Here is a 16,996-nt window from a genome sequence, read left to right on the forward strand (position 1 = left end):
CTTTACCAGATGTCCTGACCATTCAAAATATAACAGGTGTGTGTGTGTGTATTGTCTGTGTGCAGGCCCACCTATGGTGATCATTTCTATTATTTAAGAATCGTGGCAATACAGTGAGAGAAGGCGGGTGAATACAGAGTTAGCAGTTCAGTGGATGGTAAAATGGGGGGATGATTAAAAGGAGATGTAGAAGATAGAAGTTAAGAGTCGAAGAGCAGAGGGAGAGGTGTGTGTGTGGTAACTGTTGTCTGCACTGGGTGTACCTTTTCCTTTTAAAAACCTGTCATCAACACACCCAGTTGCACAACTCTAGGACATTTACATTTTAGTCATTTAGCAGACACTCTTGTCTAGGGCCACTTGCAGTCAAACAGGAAGTACAGACATGCTTCTTGCTTTATCGACTAACCCGAAAGAGAGAAATGAGACCGTGTTTGGTTTATGATGCCAGGGCTATGGCTAGGGTTTTAAATAGTTGCAGATGGAACCAGATTAGAGTTGAAACCGGGTTTTAGATATAGGCCACAGGAAGGGCCTTGTTTATTCAGTAGAAATGGGTCCTACTGAATCAACTGAAAAGCCATTTATTTCATAGAGATGTAACAATTTGGGCTGTTTTCCTACAATGGCCAACTCCCCTTACCCAATCATATGAGTTGCGTTGTCAGTTTCCTCCTTTTCTGCATCTGGGTTTCTGGGTTCTTGAAGAAGGGGGGGTGGGGGGGGCTGTGGGGGAGGGGCCTAGATTTTAGAGGCTGATGTCATCACTGAGCATGCTCCCTCTTGCAGCTGTGACATCACCGCAGCGCAGCATTCCATTCTTCAGACACTGGAACAACACAGACCCCCTGACCCAGCTCCCCCTCTAGCAGCTCCCCTTCTCTCTCAAGCCACTTCTCTCCGTTTAACCTCTCTTACTCCGTTCTCTCATTTCTCTCTCACATCATCTCTTACACAGTTCTGCACTGGGCCTGTGCCTGTGCCTTTCTCCTTTTCACCCTTCCATTATCAAGCCCCCTATCTTTTCTGAATCTTTCAACGTTCAGCCCCCCCCCTTCTCTTGCACAAGCTTCTCTGGCTGGAATGAGGGTGCAGGCTCCACAAGGTTACGCTCCACTCAACGGCAAAACATTTGCTGATAGAGCTGATAAAGTCCGACTCGGGAGAGGAGGCTAATACCAGAACAGAGTTGATTTCTAACTCTCAGATCTCTCTCTTTCTCTCTGTCTGTACCGTTTCATTTTTGCTTTGATTCGTTGCACTGTAATGTGTTAATTTACTGCTGCTATTAGTCCCGACACTGATTGAGAAGGGGGTTTGAATCTAACTTTAGTGAGAAGTAGACTTGTACTTCCTTTAGCCCTCAGCATTCAGTATTGGGGAAAAGGTAATACGTTCTTGTTGATTTACAGCACTGCATTAGAGACCAATAGTTAGTCAAGGCTAAATGAGAGCAAGAGTGAGTGATAGAACTGAGCGGGGGATGGGAAGAGAAAAATGAGGGGAAAGAAAAAAAAAGAGAAGGGAGACTCAATGAGGGAGGTAGGGAAAATAAAACTGACAGAACAATGAGGGAAAGCGGAGAAAGAGAGAGTGTGGAGAGGATAGCTACAGAAAGAGGGCAGCTGGAAAAGGCAGGTACAGTCACATCCTGTTGGATTTCAAAAGATAAAGAGGGAGGAAAAAGAGGGGGGCCAGCATGTACTATGTGATACTGTACGTGCTGTGCGCATTACCAACGTGTTTGTGTGTGTGCGCGCGTGTGAGTATGCATGAGTGTTGAGCGGGAGCGTTTGTGCAGGACTACGCGTAGCCTGTGCGCCAGACTGCTTGTCTGAATGTGTCATGCTTTTTACTGCACTTTGTTGGTGATTAACTGTTCACCTTTTACGGTTGGGAAAGTGTTGTTGTCATTCAGCGGGAAAGGAAGGAGGAGGAGGGGGAGAGAGAGGGAGGGAGGTGCAGGAGGAAAAGGAGTGGCTTTCTGTAGATAGCTGTCCTTTCTGCCAGAGCTCGCCCTCTCAGTGGCGGCTTAGGAGTGACAATAGAGGAGCAGACCGGGAGTGCCGACACACAGAGAGGGAAAGACAGAATACAGAGCTGACGCCCACATTTTTCACTCAGGTACGTAACTGCACAGTAGAATATCAGATTTGATACGGAGAGGAATGAGGTTTTAGTTTTTCACTGTTACACTTAGGCCATTATTAGGAGTCTCATTTCAAAGTAGTTAGGCCGCAGAGAGGATGTGAGGCTTTGTGCTAGTGTGCGTGCGTGCGTGCGTGTGTGTGTGTACTCATGTGAGTGTGTATTTTTGACTGTTCAGGTATGTTTTTCATGCATGAGTTCAGCACACTGTATGTATGAATATTTTAGAAATGTTTGTGTACATGTACTATACTGCATGAGGGAGTGAAGCAAGTATGTGGTGTTTAAATGTATAGGTTATGTCAGCTGGTGTAAAAATGTATTTTGGCACAGTTGACAGAGCGTGTACACCACCACACCTTTATGAAATGGAAGTTCAAGAGGTGACAATGCGAAGCTATTTCTTTCTGGTGGGCTAAACATTCTGTGCCATGACACAGATCAGGCATACGTACTGTATGTTCATGTATGAGTGTATGGGTGAGTGTTGAAACGGTGGGGATGACTAGGCATTCAAAAGACACCTCCCACAGGAATTTAGCACCATCGGGCCTCAGTGTGTTCAATAACCTGGACTGTATGCCTAGCTTGTCCCTCACACGTGCTAGTTACAGTGGGACGTTATATCAGCTTATCTTGATATAGCAATCAAGTAAGTCCTGTGTTGTTTAGTGTGTTTCATGTCGTACCTGACGGACTGTTGTGCATTGCATTCTGTGTGTTCCAGCATCATGGCGTCGGCTGCGCCGCAGAAGAGGATGGTATCCTCCGTCTTCATCACGCTGACGACCCCTTACAGAGCCACCGTCACTCAGCACCAACACGCGCGCACACACAGCGCCACCGCCAATGACATGCCACATGCAGCCACGCGGGTTAGCCCAGAGGACAGCAGCACCCGTAAGCCCAGTGTCGGTGACACGCAGCATGGTTCCATACGTAGGCAAGAGAGGACTCCGTCTGAGTCCAAGGGCAGTGCACAGAACGGGGACCAGAGTTCCACACCTTCCCTGGCCAGACCCTCAAAACCCAGACCTCCACCCAGCCCAGTGACCCCTAACCTCACCCTGGGTCCGGAAGACACGCAGCAGCAGACAGAGACCGCAGCATACAAGGGTCCTGAGGGTAATGAGGAGCAGCCAGTACATTCATTACAAAAGCTGTCATTTTGCTGTGAAGAAATCTAGATATTACCATTTACATCTGACAGGATTGTTATGAATGATAACAAAGTACATTTTTAAATAACACGTTGACCGGCAGGGTTGTGATGTTGAATGCAGTGTTATTATTGCCACACTGGAACCTCTTTTCCTCACAGAGCTCCCTCCTCCACCTCCCCTTCCTCCTGTGTCTGTGGATGCTCAACTGACGGAGGATCTTGCACCTCTCCTGCCTCCTCCACCCGTACAGGAGACCCCAACTGCTCCCATCCTCCGACCTGTGTATCCAGACAGACCAACAGTGTCTGAACAACCGGTAAGATTGACCCTAGTATTCTACATCCCATGCCATGTTATTGCTAGCCCTGGCACGATGACCGTAGAAGTTGGTAAGGCTGTACAAACCGATGTGGGACCAGGCTATATTATTGCCGTTCAACGCCCTCCATGTTTAGATTTCTTCTGACAATACTATAGAACAGGTCCACATATATTTCTCACGAGACCTCATCTCTTGACCATTCTGTTGAAATGTTCAATAATGTCTTAGCAGGCCATGATACTGAGAGGTGCCATTCGCTGTGTGCAGAGACTCTGTAGTGTGCATGAAATCCGTTGAGGAGACAACAAGGATACATCTGTAGTACAGATTAGTGGGGGGAAACACAGCTGTCTTTTGGATACAGTGGATGACACAGTACAAAAACACATTAGCACCCGCTTCTAAAGCACTTCTACGTTTTCTTTCGTCAAAAAAAATTCAGAAACAGGACTGTTGATCCCTCTCAGGGAAACTTTACCCTCCCTGTCACCCCATTATTCTGTTCTCTGTTCTCCAACTCTCAATCGAAACAATAACAGCACAAACCAGTAAAGATGCCTGAATGGAGAGAGCAGGACTATTGGGTACATGGAGTGTTGTTCCCCTTTCTCTGGGGCACTGGGGAGTTTATGTATTTTTGCTAAGATCACCCTGTGTGTGAGACCTTTCTCCGTTACCATGAACTGTAGCCCTCTCGATCCAGAAAGTATGGACAAAAAAAACCTACAAAATGCTCAAATGTTGAGACAGAGAAAACAGAGTGAAAATAGTTTATTGACTTTACTTTAAAATGGCACTGTTGAGGAAGGCTGAAGAATAGCGTGTCTGTGTGCCAAACAAAATGATTAGTCACGCAAGTGAAGAATCTTTGACTTAATCCCCTTTTTTTTTACCCACAGAGCTTTGCAGTGAATAGACAGCCAGAGCAAAGAACACCATCTAGTGGGGGGGAACAGAAGGAACCATCCCAGGAGCAGCTAGAGATGATAGAGAGCAAGGGTAAGGTGAAACTGTGTCTGTGACCTTATAGAAATGTCATCCGGGTATGTCACTTTTCACAATTCACAGTTAAGATATCAGGGCTCGAATTACCCCCATAACAAATCAAGGACACCACATAACAATTGAAATATCAAATAATCCTCCCCCCACACACACACACACAATTGTCAGAGATTTTGACATTAGGCACCCTCAAGACTCAATGTGTAATTTTACCCTGCGTGATATGTGAATGTGTGCTTTGTAGAGGTGTGTGGATTCTGTGGGTAGCCTGTGAAGTTTTACATGCGTTTTCCGGCACTTTTCACATTTGACACTTGACTTGATATGTGTGCTTGCTTCGTAGAGGTGTGTGGCTTCTGTCGTAAGCCTGTGGCTCTGAGTGAAACTGCCATAGAGGCTCTGAACAGGACATACCACGCCAGTTGCTTCCAGTGCAGACAGTGCCATATCCCTCTGGCCGGTAAACTGTACTACAATAAGGCAGGAATACCACTCTGTGAGGACTGTTACCAGGTATAAACAACCTCCTGGGGAGGAACAGTACATGTAGTAGAGATTGACTTAAGATGATGATGATAAACTACTCTCTTTCCTACAGGCCAGTTTGGAACTTTGCTGGGCATGTGGGGAAGTTATCAAAGACCATGTTATCCGTGCACTGGAAAGAGCTTACCACCCACCTTGCTTTATCTGTGCAACGTGCAGCCAACCAATTGGAGAGCAGAGATTCGCTCAGGGAGAGGTTGGGGAAGTGTATTGCCTCCAGGATTACTACAGGTAAACAAACGCATTACTACACAAATCTCCATCTTCTGTTCCCGACACACTCACGTATCCTGATTACCTGATGATGAGAGCTACTAAATGGGCTTAATGTTGTAATTGAAAATAATTCATCATGAATACATAATAATGAAATACTGTCCTCTATCTGATTTGTTTGTTGAAGGAAATACGCTCCCCAGTGTAGTGCCTGCCAGCAGCTGATCATTCCAAGAGAGGATGGCACGGACAGCTACACCGTGGAGTGCCTGGGACGCTCCTTCCACGAGGACTGCTATCGCTGTGAGGTACAGTACACGAACAAGAGAAAGGCTCTTTATATGTTAGTGTTATATGTGTTTGCTATATTTGCATGCCGATCTCAATCAGCTGAATAATTACTGGGGATTGGGTTCTTCACAATCAGTTCAAACAGCAAGAATAGAATAACGTTAGAATAGAATATCTTAATTTTTCCCAGAGGAAACTTTGGCTGTGGCATCTGCATCTCACAACCTTTTCCCTTTTATACACCCTGTGTTCAGGTCTGCAGTACCCAACTCTCCCCAGAGCCAAACGACCATGGCTGCCATCCACTGGATGAGAGGGTGCTGTGTAAGTCTTGTCACCTGACCATGGTTCAGTCTGCCCAGCTCTAATACTGAACTCAGAATCAGGGCCCGTATTCAGGGTTGGGGAGTAACTGATTACATGTAGTCAAATACATGTATCTGATTACAAAAAAACTTAACCTTTAACAAGTTATGTTACCAGCAATGTAATCCCATTACATGTAATGTAATCACATTACAGAGGCTTTTGAAAATGTACTTCTTGGATTACTTTTTTTACATTTAGGAAGAATGTTTGCGAAATGATGACACCTTTTTGTTTTCTCAATGACATTTAATTCAGCATTGGAAAAAGGTGTACATTTTAGTGTGCTCCGCCTGAGCGAGTCTGAACACAAGTCAGAGACCACTATGATGACACACCAAATGTTTGATGGATCCTTTTTGTCTTCTTTAATGCCTCTTAAGGGGAAAGTAATCCAAAAGTAATATGATTACATTACTGAGTTTGGGTAATCCAAAAGTTATGTTGCTGATTGCAATTTTGGACAGGTAACTAACTAGTAACTGTAACCAAACGAATTACATTTAGAAAGTACCAAACCCTGCCCGTATTCATAAAGCGTCTCAGAAAAGCAGCGACGATCTAGGATCAGAGACCCTTTATGAATACGGGCCCAGGAACCAGGATGGGACGCTCCAACTGTGCAATGGAGCATATGGAGAGGGAGGCTGAAAGTCAACAGAGTAGGTCCTGATTGGATTGTAAAGGAGAAATATCGATGAAACTGGGAGAGAAGACGAGCCTTCCTAGTTCTGCATCATGGGAATAAGTCGTTGGACTTCGAATGTAACAAACTTTCTTCATCACACAGCATTTAGAAATGATTTGCAATTATTGTTTACGTAGCAAGACATCTTTATCAATTGCCTCCTATACTTCTTTCAAAATTGATACCTTTGCACTCTTTTTTTTAACCCACACTAGTAAATGCACCAAAGATATTTATTCAACATACATTTTCAAGTATTTTGTCGTATGCGTTCTTTGAATATTATGTAGTGCTCAGTGCTGTATGTTCATTCTCAATATATCCTTTCATATGAGAAAATAAACTAATATATTATATAGTATTGTGCTTCGTTTTTTGTGTTTTTTGTTGCTTCCCTTGCCCTCTCCACATTGTCAATCTTTTTTGAGACAAGCATGTTCCATGTATGGCTTGCATGCATAATTTACTCAAGGAACACAGTGAACATTAACAAAGTAAAGAAACATATTAGTTATAGGATATATACAAGGAAAATGACCTATGCAAGAGGAATTAAACCAGAGGCTGTACAGTTCTAAGAAAATAAACCATGATGGGGGTGGACATGGTGTTATGCAATTTCCGAGCACAGTCGACGTGCCATTAAAACCTTCACAAATTAGTTTGGCCTACAAAGATGCTGTGGTCAATGACTTGCGTAATCGACACCCTTTAGAACAGAATATTCAACAAAGCCATGATACAAATAGGCTCTTTGATTTAGGAAGAATTACGTGTATTCTGTCAAAGCACGTACATAATACATGCAGGTAAAGTGTGCCATGCCTTGTCAGCACAGGGTTGCCTTGGAATAAGCCATTTTGGGAGAATCACAGATCACCTCAGGCAACATACTAACCGAATGGTTTCTCAATTCATTAAAACCTCAGAGGCTGCATAGATGTGTTTGATAATGCGAAGTGTATAAGAGGTCATACAATAAGTTTTGTAGTGATTCCTATGTTGATGGTGTAAATAATATTTGTTGGTCTGTGGTGTGTAATGAGGAACAACCAGATTGCAATTGACACATTTATGAAATTGCTTATTCCAGTTACTAATAAGCATGCATCCATAAAAAAAGAACTAAAAATTGTTTAATCACTGGATTGATGAGGAATTGAAAAATGTTATGGATGAGGCAAAAGGAATGGCAAATAGGTCTAGCTGCACAACCAATTGGCAACCGTACTGCAAATTGAGAAATCATGTGACTAAACTGAATAAAAAGAAGAATAAATTATACTATGAAACAAATAAATGATATAAAGAATGATAACAAGCTTTGGAGCTCTTTAAATACAATTTTGGGCAAAAATGCAAACTCAGCTCCATCATTCATTGAATCAGGTGGCTCATTCATCACAAAACCCACTGATATTGCCAATTACTTTAATTATGTTTTCATTGGCAAGATTAACAAATTTAGGCATGACATGCCAGCAACGAACTCTGACACTACACTTCCAAATAAAACTGATAAAATTATAAAAGACAAGCGTTGTAATTTTGAATTCCGTAAAGTGAGTGTGGAAAAGGTGAAAAAAGTATTGTTGTCTGTCAACAATAACAAGCCACTGGGGTCTGACAACTTGGATGGAAAATTACTGATAATAATAGCGGACAATATTGCCACTCCTATTTGCCATATATTCAATCTAAGCCTAATAGAAAGTGTATGCCCTCAGGCCTGGAGGAAAGCAAAAGTCATTCCGTTACCCAAGTATAGTAAAGCCCCCTTTACTGTCTCAAATAGCGGACCAATTAGCCTGTTACCAACCCTTACTAAACTTTTGGAAAAAATTGTGTTCAACCAGATACAATACTATTTTACTGTAAACAAATTGACAACAGACTTTCAGCACGCCTAAAGGGAACGACATTCAACAAGCACGGCACTTACACAAATGACTGATGATTGACTGAAAATATTCTGGGAGCTGTTTTGCTAAGACTTCAATGTGGCTTTTGACATTATCGGTCATAGTTTGCTGCTGGAAAAACGTGTGTTCCACTGGCTAAAGCCAGTGTGTCTATGAATGCGGATGACTCAACAATACACATCAGCTACCACAGCGAGTGAAATCACCGAAACACTTAACAAAGAGCTGCAGTTAGTTTCAGAAAGGGTGGCAAGGAATAAGTTAGTCCTAAATATTTCAGAAACTAAAAGCATTGTATTTGGGACAAATCATTCACTAAACCCTAAACCTCAACTAAACCTTGTAATTAATAATGTGGAAATTGAGCAAGATGATGCAACTAAACTGCTCGGGGTAACCCTGGGTTGTAAAACCATCATGGTCAAAACATATTGATACAACAGTAGCTAAGTCTGTCCATAATAAAGCGCTGCTCTGCCTTCTTAACAACACTATCAACAAGGCAGGTCCTACAGGCCCTAGTTTTGTCGTACCTGGACTACTGTTCAGTCGTGTGGTCAGGTGCTTCCAGACAAACTAAACACCTTCTTTGCCCGCTTTGAGGAAAATAGAGTGCCACTGTCGCAGCCCACTAACAAGGGCTGTGCAATTGGGTCCTGTACTTTCTGACGGGCCACCCCTGGTGGTGAAGGTAGGAAACAACATCTCCACTTCACTGACCCTCAACACTGGGGCCCCACAAGAGTGCATGCTCAGCCCCCTCCTGTACTCCCTGTTCACCCATGAATGCATGGCCATGCACGCCTCCAACTCAATCATCAAGTTTGCAAACGACACAACAGTAGTGGGCTTGATTACCAAATAAGACGAGACAGCCTACAGGGAGGAGGTGAGTACACTCGGAGTGTGGTGTCAGGAAAACATCTCACTCAACGTCAACAAAATCATGGAGATGATCATGGACTTCAAGAAACAGCAGAGGGAGCACCCCCCTATTCACATCGAAGGGACAGTAGTGGAGAAGGTGGAAAGTTTTAAGTTCCTCGGCATACACATCACAGACAAACTGAAATGGTCCACCCGCACAGAGAGTGTGGTGAAGAAGGCGCAACAGCGCCTCTTCAACCTCAGGAGGCTGAAGAAATTTGGCGTGTCACCTAAAACTCGGACAAACTTTTACAGATGCAAAATCGAGAGCATCCTGTCGGACTGTATCACCGCCTGGTACGGCAACTGCACAGCTTTCAACTGCAAGGCTCTCCAGAGGGTGGTGCGGTCTGCACAACGCATCACCGGGGGCAAACTACCTGCCCTCCAAGACACCTACAGCACCGATGTCACAGGAAGGCCAGAAAGATCATCAAGGACATCAACCACTGCCTGTTCACCCCCGCTACCATCCAGAAGGCGAGGTCAGTACAGGTGCATCAAAGCTGGGACCGAGAGACTGAAAAACAGCTTCTATCTCAAGGCCATCAGACTGCTAAACAGCAATCACTAACTCAGAGAGGCTGCTGCCTACATAGAGACTCATATCAATGACCACTGTAATAAATGGATCACTAGTCACTTTAAACAATGCCACTTTAATAATGTTAGCATATCTTACATTACTCATCTCATTACCATCTATTGCATCTTGCCTATGCCGCTCGGCCATCGCTCATCCATATATTTATATGTACATATTATTTTCCATCCCTTTAGATTTGTGTGTATTAGGTAGTTGTTGGGGAATTGTTAGATTACTTGTTAGATATTACTGCACTGTCGGAACTAGAAGCACAAGCATTTCGCTACACTCACCTTAACATTTGCTAACCATGTGTATGTGGCTAATAAAATTTGATTTGATTTGAGGGACCTCAGAAAATTACAATTGGCTCAGAACAGGGCAGCATGGCTGGCCCTTAAATGTACAAGGAGAGCTAACATTAATAATATGCATGTAAATCTCTCATGGCTCAAAGTGGAGGAGAGATTGACTTCATCACTCCTTGTTTTTGTAAGAAGTGTTGACATGCTGAATGCACAGAGGTGTCTGTCTAAACTACTAGCACACAGCTCGGAGACCCATGCATGCCCCACAAAACATGCCACCAGAGGTTTCTTCACAATCCCCAAGTCAAGAACAGAATCTGGGCGGTGCACAGTACTACATAGAACAGACACACACCCTGCATTGTAAAATTGTTGTATGGTGGTTTTATACATTTTGTATTGTAGATATGTAGTGGTGTAATAATGTTATATGAAGTACTGTTTTATAGTTTGTTTTATGTGTGATGTAAGTTCCTTAATGTGTTTAGACCCCAGGAAGAGTTGCTGCTGCCTTTTAAGGACCCCTAAAAAATACAAAATACAAAGCCATAGGACTGCTACGACTTTTGACTAGACAGTATACAGTTTATGTCAAAATTGACCAGAATTGACTTTTCATGGGAGGTTAGGATAATTTACGCAGCAGATTAGGAGAATAAAAGTACCAGGTTATGATAATTAGGTTAAGGTTAGGAAACGGGTTAGGGTTATCTTAAATGCAACAAAAAAAACTATTTAAGAAATCAAGTTGACATAAACCGTATACCCTCTAGCCTTGAGTAGCTGTCGCATGATCTCGGGAGCGCGCAAGTCATGAGAAACGAAGCCGTCGTCACAGGGAAGCGCGCAGCTCGCACCCTATCTCTGGAGAATACACACACATTCGGATGGATTGGGACGGAGCTAGGCCAAGATCATTTTTACACGGAATCACTCGTCGTTCATTTTGTAAGGCGGATTTCCCGACCAGCGGGGATTAAAACGTGCTAGAGCATATGTATGAAGGGGGAAAGTAACGTACAGTATGGTTCGGGAAACCAGACACCTTTGGGTGGGAAATTTACCCGAACATGTTCGAGAGGAGAAAATTGTCGAACATTTTAAACGGTAAGTTAATGTTACGCAAGAGGGTTATGGAGAGGTAGCGCGCGTTATGTCCAATAGCTAGCCAGCTGAGTTAGCTAACGTTAGCCATCATCTACATTCAACACCAAACGGCCTCTGTTGTTTGGAAGATTTTGCTTTGCCCTTGGTTAAAAATATCAACACACAACAGCGTGGCGCTTGCATAAAAAAAGTCACAATTTGATGGATTCCAGCAAGCTGAAATGCCACTGAACGCTAGTTAGCTACCATTTTGTCGTCGCTCACTTGATGGGTAACTACAGTCTACAATCATGCCTGACTAGTTAAGCATGAAAGAAAGCTAACATGCTAGCTAGGTATTTAGCTAACTAATGTTGTTATTAAAATGTGTTAAGACACCTCGTCTACTAGTTATGCATTTACATCGTTAGTTGGATTACTTAATTATGAATAGGTTATCAAACTGTTGCGTTAAATGCATCGTTTATCCACGTTCTTCTGAAGCTAGCTTCGTTTTAGATAGCTAGCATAATTCGCTATCGAAATATGTGGTGTTTGATTGCCTGGCGGCGAGTTGATCAACTTGCCAGTAAGGTGAAATATGAAAGCCCTCGCTTAACATATGGGCTTCGTGTTTCTATTGCTCGTTTAATGCATAATTCAACACGTCTTCCCTACAAGCTGTTCATATCGTCCGCAAATTGTCTACCATCAATCACACTGGATCCCCCAACGTCTGAAAACTAAAAGTTGCAGGGAGATACGTTATTGCGATTATAATAAAGGTAATTTGAACATTATACATCGTGATCCGCGACTTTACGCCTAGGTTCTTCGAACTAGCTTTCAGTCAGTGTTTGACTTGGGATTAAATAAGTGTGGGGGCTGTCTTTTTCCAAGTTGGTCCATTCGACTTTTCAACGATATTCACAAATTACAATATGCTATAGAGTCCTCTGATTATTCACTTAAGGGGTTATACACATTTCCCAAGACATTTAACATGTTCATGACTGTTATTGTAGCCTACATAAAAAGTATGCGTTATTGACACAGGAATGCTGCTATGTCTGAACCCATGTAGGCCAACTATCTCCTGCCGCGGTGCCCTTGATCAAGGCACTTAGCCCCCGCACACAAAGTAGAACTGCACTGTTAGTCAAATGCTATCAAAATGTGGTCAACCCTCCATCTGGAGAACTCCTGGGTGTGTATTCTTGGCTTTTGATCCAGCACAGAAACACACACGTCTCCTTAATCAAGGTCCTGTTAAGCAGCTGATGTTTAGGCTACAATGTGGTTAGATCAGGGCATGAACAAAAGCCTGGACACCCTTGATATAAAATTTAAAAAAATTACAGCCAAATACTTTTGTCTTTAATAAAATGATTTGTGCATAAAATGAATCAGGGATCAAATATTTTCTTTATTTTACCTTTATTTAACTAGGCAAGTCAGTTAAGAACAAATTCTTATTTTCAATGATGGCCTTGGAACAGTGGGTAAACTTCCTTTGTTCAGGGGCAGAACCACATTTTTACTGTGTCAGCTCAGGGATTCGATCTTGCAACCTTTCGGTTACTAGTCCAATTCTCTAACCACTAGGCTACTTGCTGCCTCAAATGGCTACTTCAAAGCAAGGTATCTAACTGTGCATGTCTATATATATAAGACTCAAATATTCCTGTTTCAGGGGAGATCTATGCACAGCAAATTTTGTCTAGCTTTTTTTCCCTTTTTAATATTTTTTCCTTTGACCAATTACATGGGTACTGTTTAATAGAGTGCAGATGCAGATTTATTTAGGCGATCTACAGTGCAGGTGGAAAGGCCACTAGGACAGTAATGCTTAGTTAGCTATAGTTAACTAGCCAGATAATTAAAAAAATAATTTGTAACAGTTGACTACCCAGTTAGTCTGTTTATTTTATACCTGCTGCTGAAATGTCGCGATCGCTCTCTTGGGCAACAGTTCCCTCGCACTGGTACACACAGACACGCACTGAAGGGTCATTAAGATAATGGCTGACATGTAGATTATTTGTATTATTATTGATAATATTTAAGTATGCTTTCATTAATTACATTAACAAAGGTTATTAAACAAATTTCGACGACCTTTCAAACCCTACTTTTTCAACTTGGAACAGCGCTTTCAGGCTGGTGTATTTTCAGTCTGCGCAATCTCAAGCAGCCTACTGTCACACACAGATTCAGACTAGCGGCAAATAAACTTGAACAAAGCGGAATCAGGAAATGAATGCCCACTCCATTGCTGTTCAGTGCAGATTCCGCTTTGATCAATCATTTTTGTCTCTTAATCTGGGCCGGCGATACGCTACTTTTATAGAAGAGCCAGTACGCAATTCCCCAGAAATTTGAAGTGCCGTTATGTTGCTCTGGCCCAAGTCGAGCACTGCTTTCAGCTAAGCGCCAGATTCAGTGAACATGAGCACCGTGTGTACCTGCTCAAGGATCTAGTCTTTCAGTGTACAACTACTGAAGAGCACCCTCTTTTAGACATGCTCACTAATGTACTCATATTAAAGCAAGCCTGTAGAGTAGCTCTCAAACCCTTCTCTGTACCTAGGGTTTTCACGACTGGCTCCATGTAAACTACAATTCCGACTCTGTGTTTTAGCGTTTAGAAATGTTATTCATCGTTTTCGAAACATATGCTGATATCCCCCTTTCGCCTTTCACATCAGCAAGAAAGAATCTTTAAAATAAGAAAGATACACCTACTGTAGCAGCTTTGCAAAGATCCACAAAGCTGTGTGTCTCAGTTGACGGACTACACTTCCTACCCAGCTATGGTATTCGGAGCAGCCTAGATAGATAATTAGCACAGGTACCTGCCTATGTCTTCAGTCTGTCTTTCGTAAACAAGCAGTGTAACTTAAGATATGACTGTGTGGGAAACCTTAACCCTATAAAGTAAAACAAACTATAAAAGTCTAAGCCGTGAGGGGGGAGGTGGCTTTTACCAAGTTAACATATGGAATTGTTTTAATATGGTCATGCCATTTGTCCTTTAGCTATTTGATTTGGAATTTTAGGACCCCTTTATATTTTTATATATATATGAGAGAAAGTATTTGATAAAATATTGAATTTGGTCTTTACTACTAAACTCAGCAAAAAAAGAAACGTCCTCTCACTGTCAACTGTTTATTTTCAGCAAACTTAACGTGTAAATATTTGAATGAACATAACAATATTCAACAACTGAGACATAAACTGAACAAGTTCCACAGACTTGACTAACAGAAATTGAATAATTAAAAGGGGGGTCAAAATCAAAAGTAACAGTCAGTATCTGGTGTGGCCACCAGCTGCATTAAGTACCGCAGTGCATCTCCTCATGGACTGCACCAGATTTGCCAGTTCTTGCTGTGAGATGTTACCCCACTCTTCCACCAAGGCACCTGCAAGTTCCCTGACATTTCTGGAGGGAATGGCCCTAGTCCTCACCCTCTGCTCCAACAGGTCCCAGGCATGCTCAATGGGATTGAGATCGGGGCTCTTCGCTGGCCATGGCAGAACACTGACATTCCTGTCTTGCAGGAAATCACGCACAGAACGAGCAGTATTGCTGGTGGCATTGTCATGCTGGAGGGTCATGTCAGGATGAGCCTGCAGGAAGGGTACCACATGAGGGAGGAGGATGTCTTCCCTGTTATGTACAGCGTTGAGATTGCCTGCAATGACAACAAGCTCAGTCCGATGATGCTGTGACACACCGCCCCAGACCATGACGGACCCTCCACCTCCAAATCGATCCCGCTCCACAGTACAGGCCTCGGTATAACGCTCATTCCTTCGACGATAAACGCAAATCTGACCATCACCCCCGGTGAGACAAAACCGCGACTCATCAGTGAAGAGCAATTTTTGCCAGTCCTGTCTGGTCCAGCGACGGTGGGTTTGTGCCCATGGGTGACGTTGTTGCCGGTGATGTCTGGTGAGGACCTGCCTTACAACAGGCCTACAAGCCCAGTCCAGCCTCTCTCAGCCTATTGTGGACAGTCTGAGCACTGATAGAGGGATTGTGCGTTCCTGGTGTAACTTGGGCAGTTGTTGCCATCCTGTACCTGTCCCGCAGGTGTGATGTTCGGATGTACCGATCCTGTGCAGGTGTTGTTACACGTGGTCTGACACTGCGAGGACGATCAGCTGTCCGTCTTGTCTCCCTTTAGCGCTGTCTTAGGCATCTCACAGTACGGACATTCCAATTTATTGCCCTGGCCACCTCTGCGGTCCTAATTCCTCCTTGCAGCATGCCTAAGGCACGTTCGCGCAGATGAACAGGGACCCTGGGCATGTTTCTTTTAGTGTTTTTCAGAGTCAGTAGAAGGGCCTCTTTTTAGTGTCCTAAGTTTTCATAACTGTGACCTTAATTGCTGTTAGTGTCTTAACGACTGTTCCACAGGTGCATGTTCATTAATTGTTTGTGGTTCATTGAACAAGCATGGGAAACAGTGTTTAAACCCTTTACAATGAAGATCTGCAAGTTATTTGGATTTTTACAAATTCTCTTTGAAAGATAGCGTCCTGAAAAAGGGACGTTTCTTTTTTTGCTGAGTTTATAACCCATAGAAACACATTGAATAACACATTCATAAATGGCAGACAGTCAAAAAAAATCAGACGGAATGTTTTGAATTGTCTGTCCTATATCTAGGAAATATTAGAACGCTCAGGATTGCTTTATACACTGCTCAAAAAATAAAGGGAGCACTTAAACAACACAATGTAACTCCAAGTCAATCACACTTCTGTGAAATCAAACTGTCCACTTAGGAAGCAACACTGATTGACAATAAATTTCACATGCTGTTGTGCAAATGGAATAGACACCCCCAATAAAGGAGTGGTTCTGCAGGTGGTGACCACAGACCACTTCTCAGTTCCTATGCTTCCTGGCTGATGTTTTGGTCACTTTTGAATGCTGGCGGTGCTTTCACTCTAGTGGTAGCATGAGACTGAGTCTACAACCCACACAAGTGGCTCAGGTAGTGCAGCTCATCCAGGATGGCACATCAATGCGAGCTGTGGCAAGAAGGTTTGCTGTGTCTGTCAGCGTAGTGTCCAGAGCATGGAGGCGCTACCAGGAGACAGGCCAGTACATCAGGAGACGTGGAGGAGGCCGTAGGAGGGCAACAACCCAGCAGCAGGACCGCTACCTCCGCCTTTGTGCAAGGAGGAGCACTGCCAGAGCCCTGCAAAATGACCTCCAGCAGGCCACAAATGTGCATGTGTCTGCTCAAACGGTCAGAAACAGACTCCATGAGGGTAGTATGAGGGCCCGACGTCCACAGGTGGGGGTTGTGCTTACAGCCCAACACCGTGCAGGACGTTTGGCATTTGCCAGAGAACACCAGAATTGGCAAATTCTCCACTGGCGCCCTGTGCTCTTCAC

The 16,996-nt window shown here is 43.4% G+C and overlaps 2 protein-coding genes across 9 annotated transcripts in view; both read left to right on the forward strand.

Moving 5' to 3' along the window:
• The first annotated feature begins 1,562 nt into the window (after positions 1-1,562).
• On the forward strand, positions 1,563-7,106 carry fblim1 (filamin binding LIM protein 1). Of its 3 annotated transcripts, none has more exons than XM_071382773.1 (8): positions 1,563-2,124; positions 2,876-3,273; positions 3,470-3,627; positions 4,533-4,632; positions 4,982-5,151; positions 5,237-5,415; positions 5,588-5,708; positions 5,946-7,106. In XM_071382773.1, the coding sequence occupies exons 2-8, from the start codon at positions 2,880-2,882 to the stop codon at positions 6,057-6,059; spliced, it is 1,236 nt and encodes a 411-aa protein (XP_071238874.1). In that variant the 5' UTR covers positions 1,563-2,124; positions 2,876-2,879; the 3' UTR covers positions 6,060-7,106. The 3 variants fall into 3 exon arrangements, with proteins under 3 accessions (XP_071238874.1, XP_071238883.1, XP_071238890.1); XM_071382782.1 differs by having other exon boundaries at positions 1,569-1,634; XM_071382789.1 differs by having other exon boundaries at positions 1,618-1,638.
• A 4,227-nt stretch (positions 7,107-11,333) lies between these two features.
• Positions 11,334-16,996, forward strand: part of LOC139563850 (msx2-interacting protein-like) — a 34,251-nt gene continuing 28,588 nt past the window's right edge. For 4 of the 6 annotated variants that reach the window (XM_071382802.1, XM_071382821.1, XM_071382813.1 and 1 more), the window contains exon 1: positions 11,334-11,595. In XM_071382802.1, the coding sequence (XP_071238903.1) occupies positions 11,513-11,595 (83 nt within the window). In that variant the 5' untranslated portion in view covers positions 11,334-11,512. The remainder of the gene's footprint in view (positions 11,596-16,996) is intronic. The other 2 variants (XM_071382805.1, XM_071382840.1) reach the window with 1 other exon arrangement.

The sequence above is a fragment of the Salvelinus alpinus genome, chromosome 2, assembly GCF_045679555.1.
Source record: "Salvelinus alpinus chromosome 2, SLU_Salpinus.1, whole genome shotgun sequence".
Lineage (NCBI taxonomy): Eukaryota > Metazoa > Chordata > Actinopteri > Salmoniformes > Salmonidae > Salvelinus > Salvelinus alpinus.

What these genes read in the sequence shown, in the direction of transcription:
- fblim1 (XM_071382773.1), top strand. Translation starts at nt 2,880, where the DNA reads ATGGCGTCGGCTGCGCCGCAGAAGAGGATGGTATCCTCCGTCTTCATC. An exon ending in CAACAGTGTCTGAACAACCG is followed by an intron (nt 3,628 to 4,532) that starts GTAAGATTGACC and finishes TTTTACCCACAG; the next exon opens with AGCTTTGCAGTGAATAGACA. An exon ending in AGAGATGATAGAGAGCAAGG is followed by an intron (nt 4,633 to 4,981) that starts GTAAGGTGAAAC and finishes CTTGCTTCGTAG; the next exon opens with AGGTGTGTGGCTTCTGTCGT.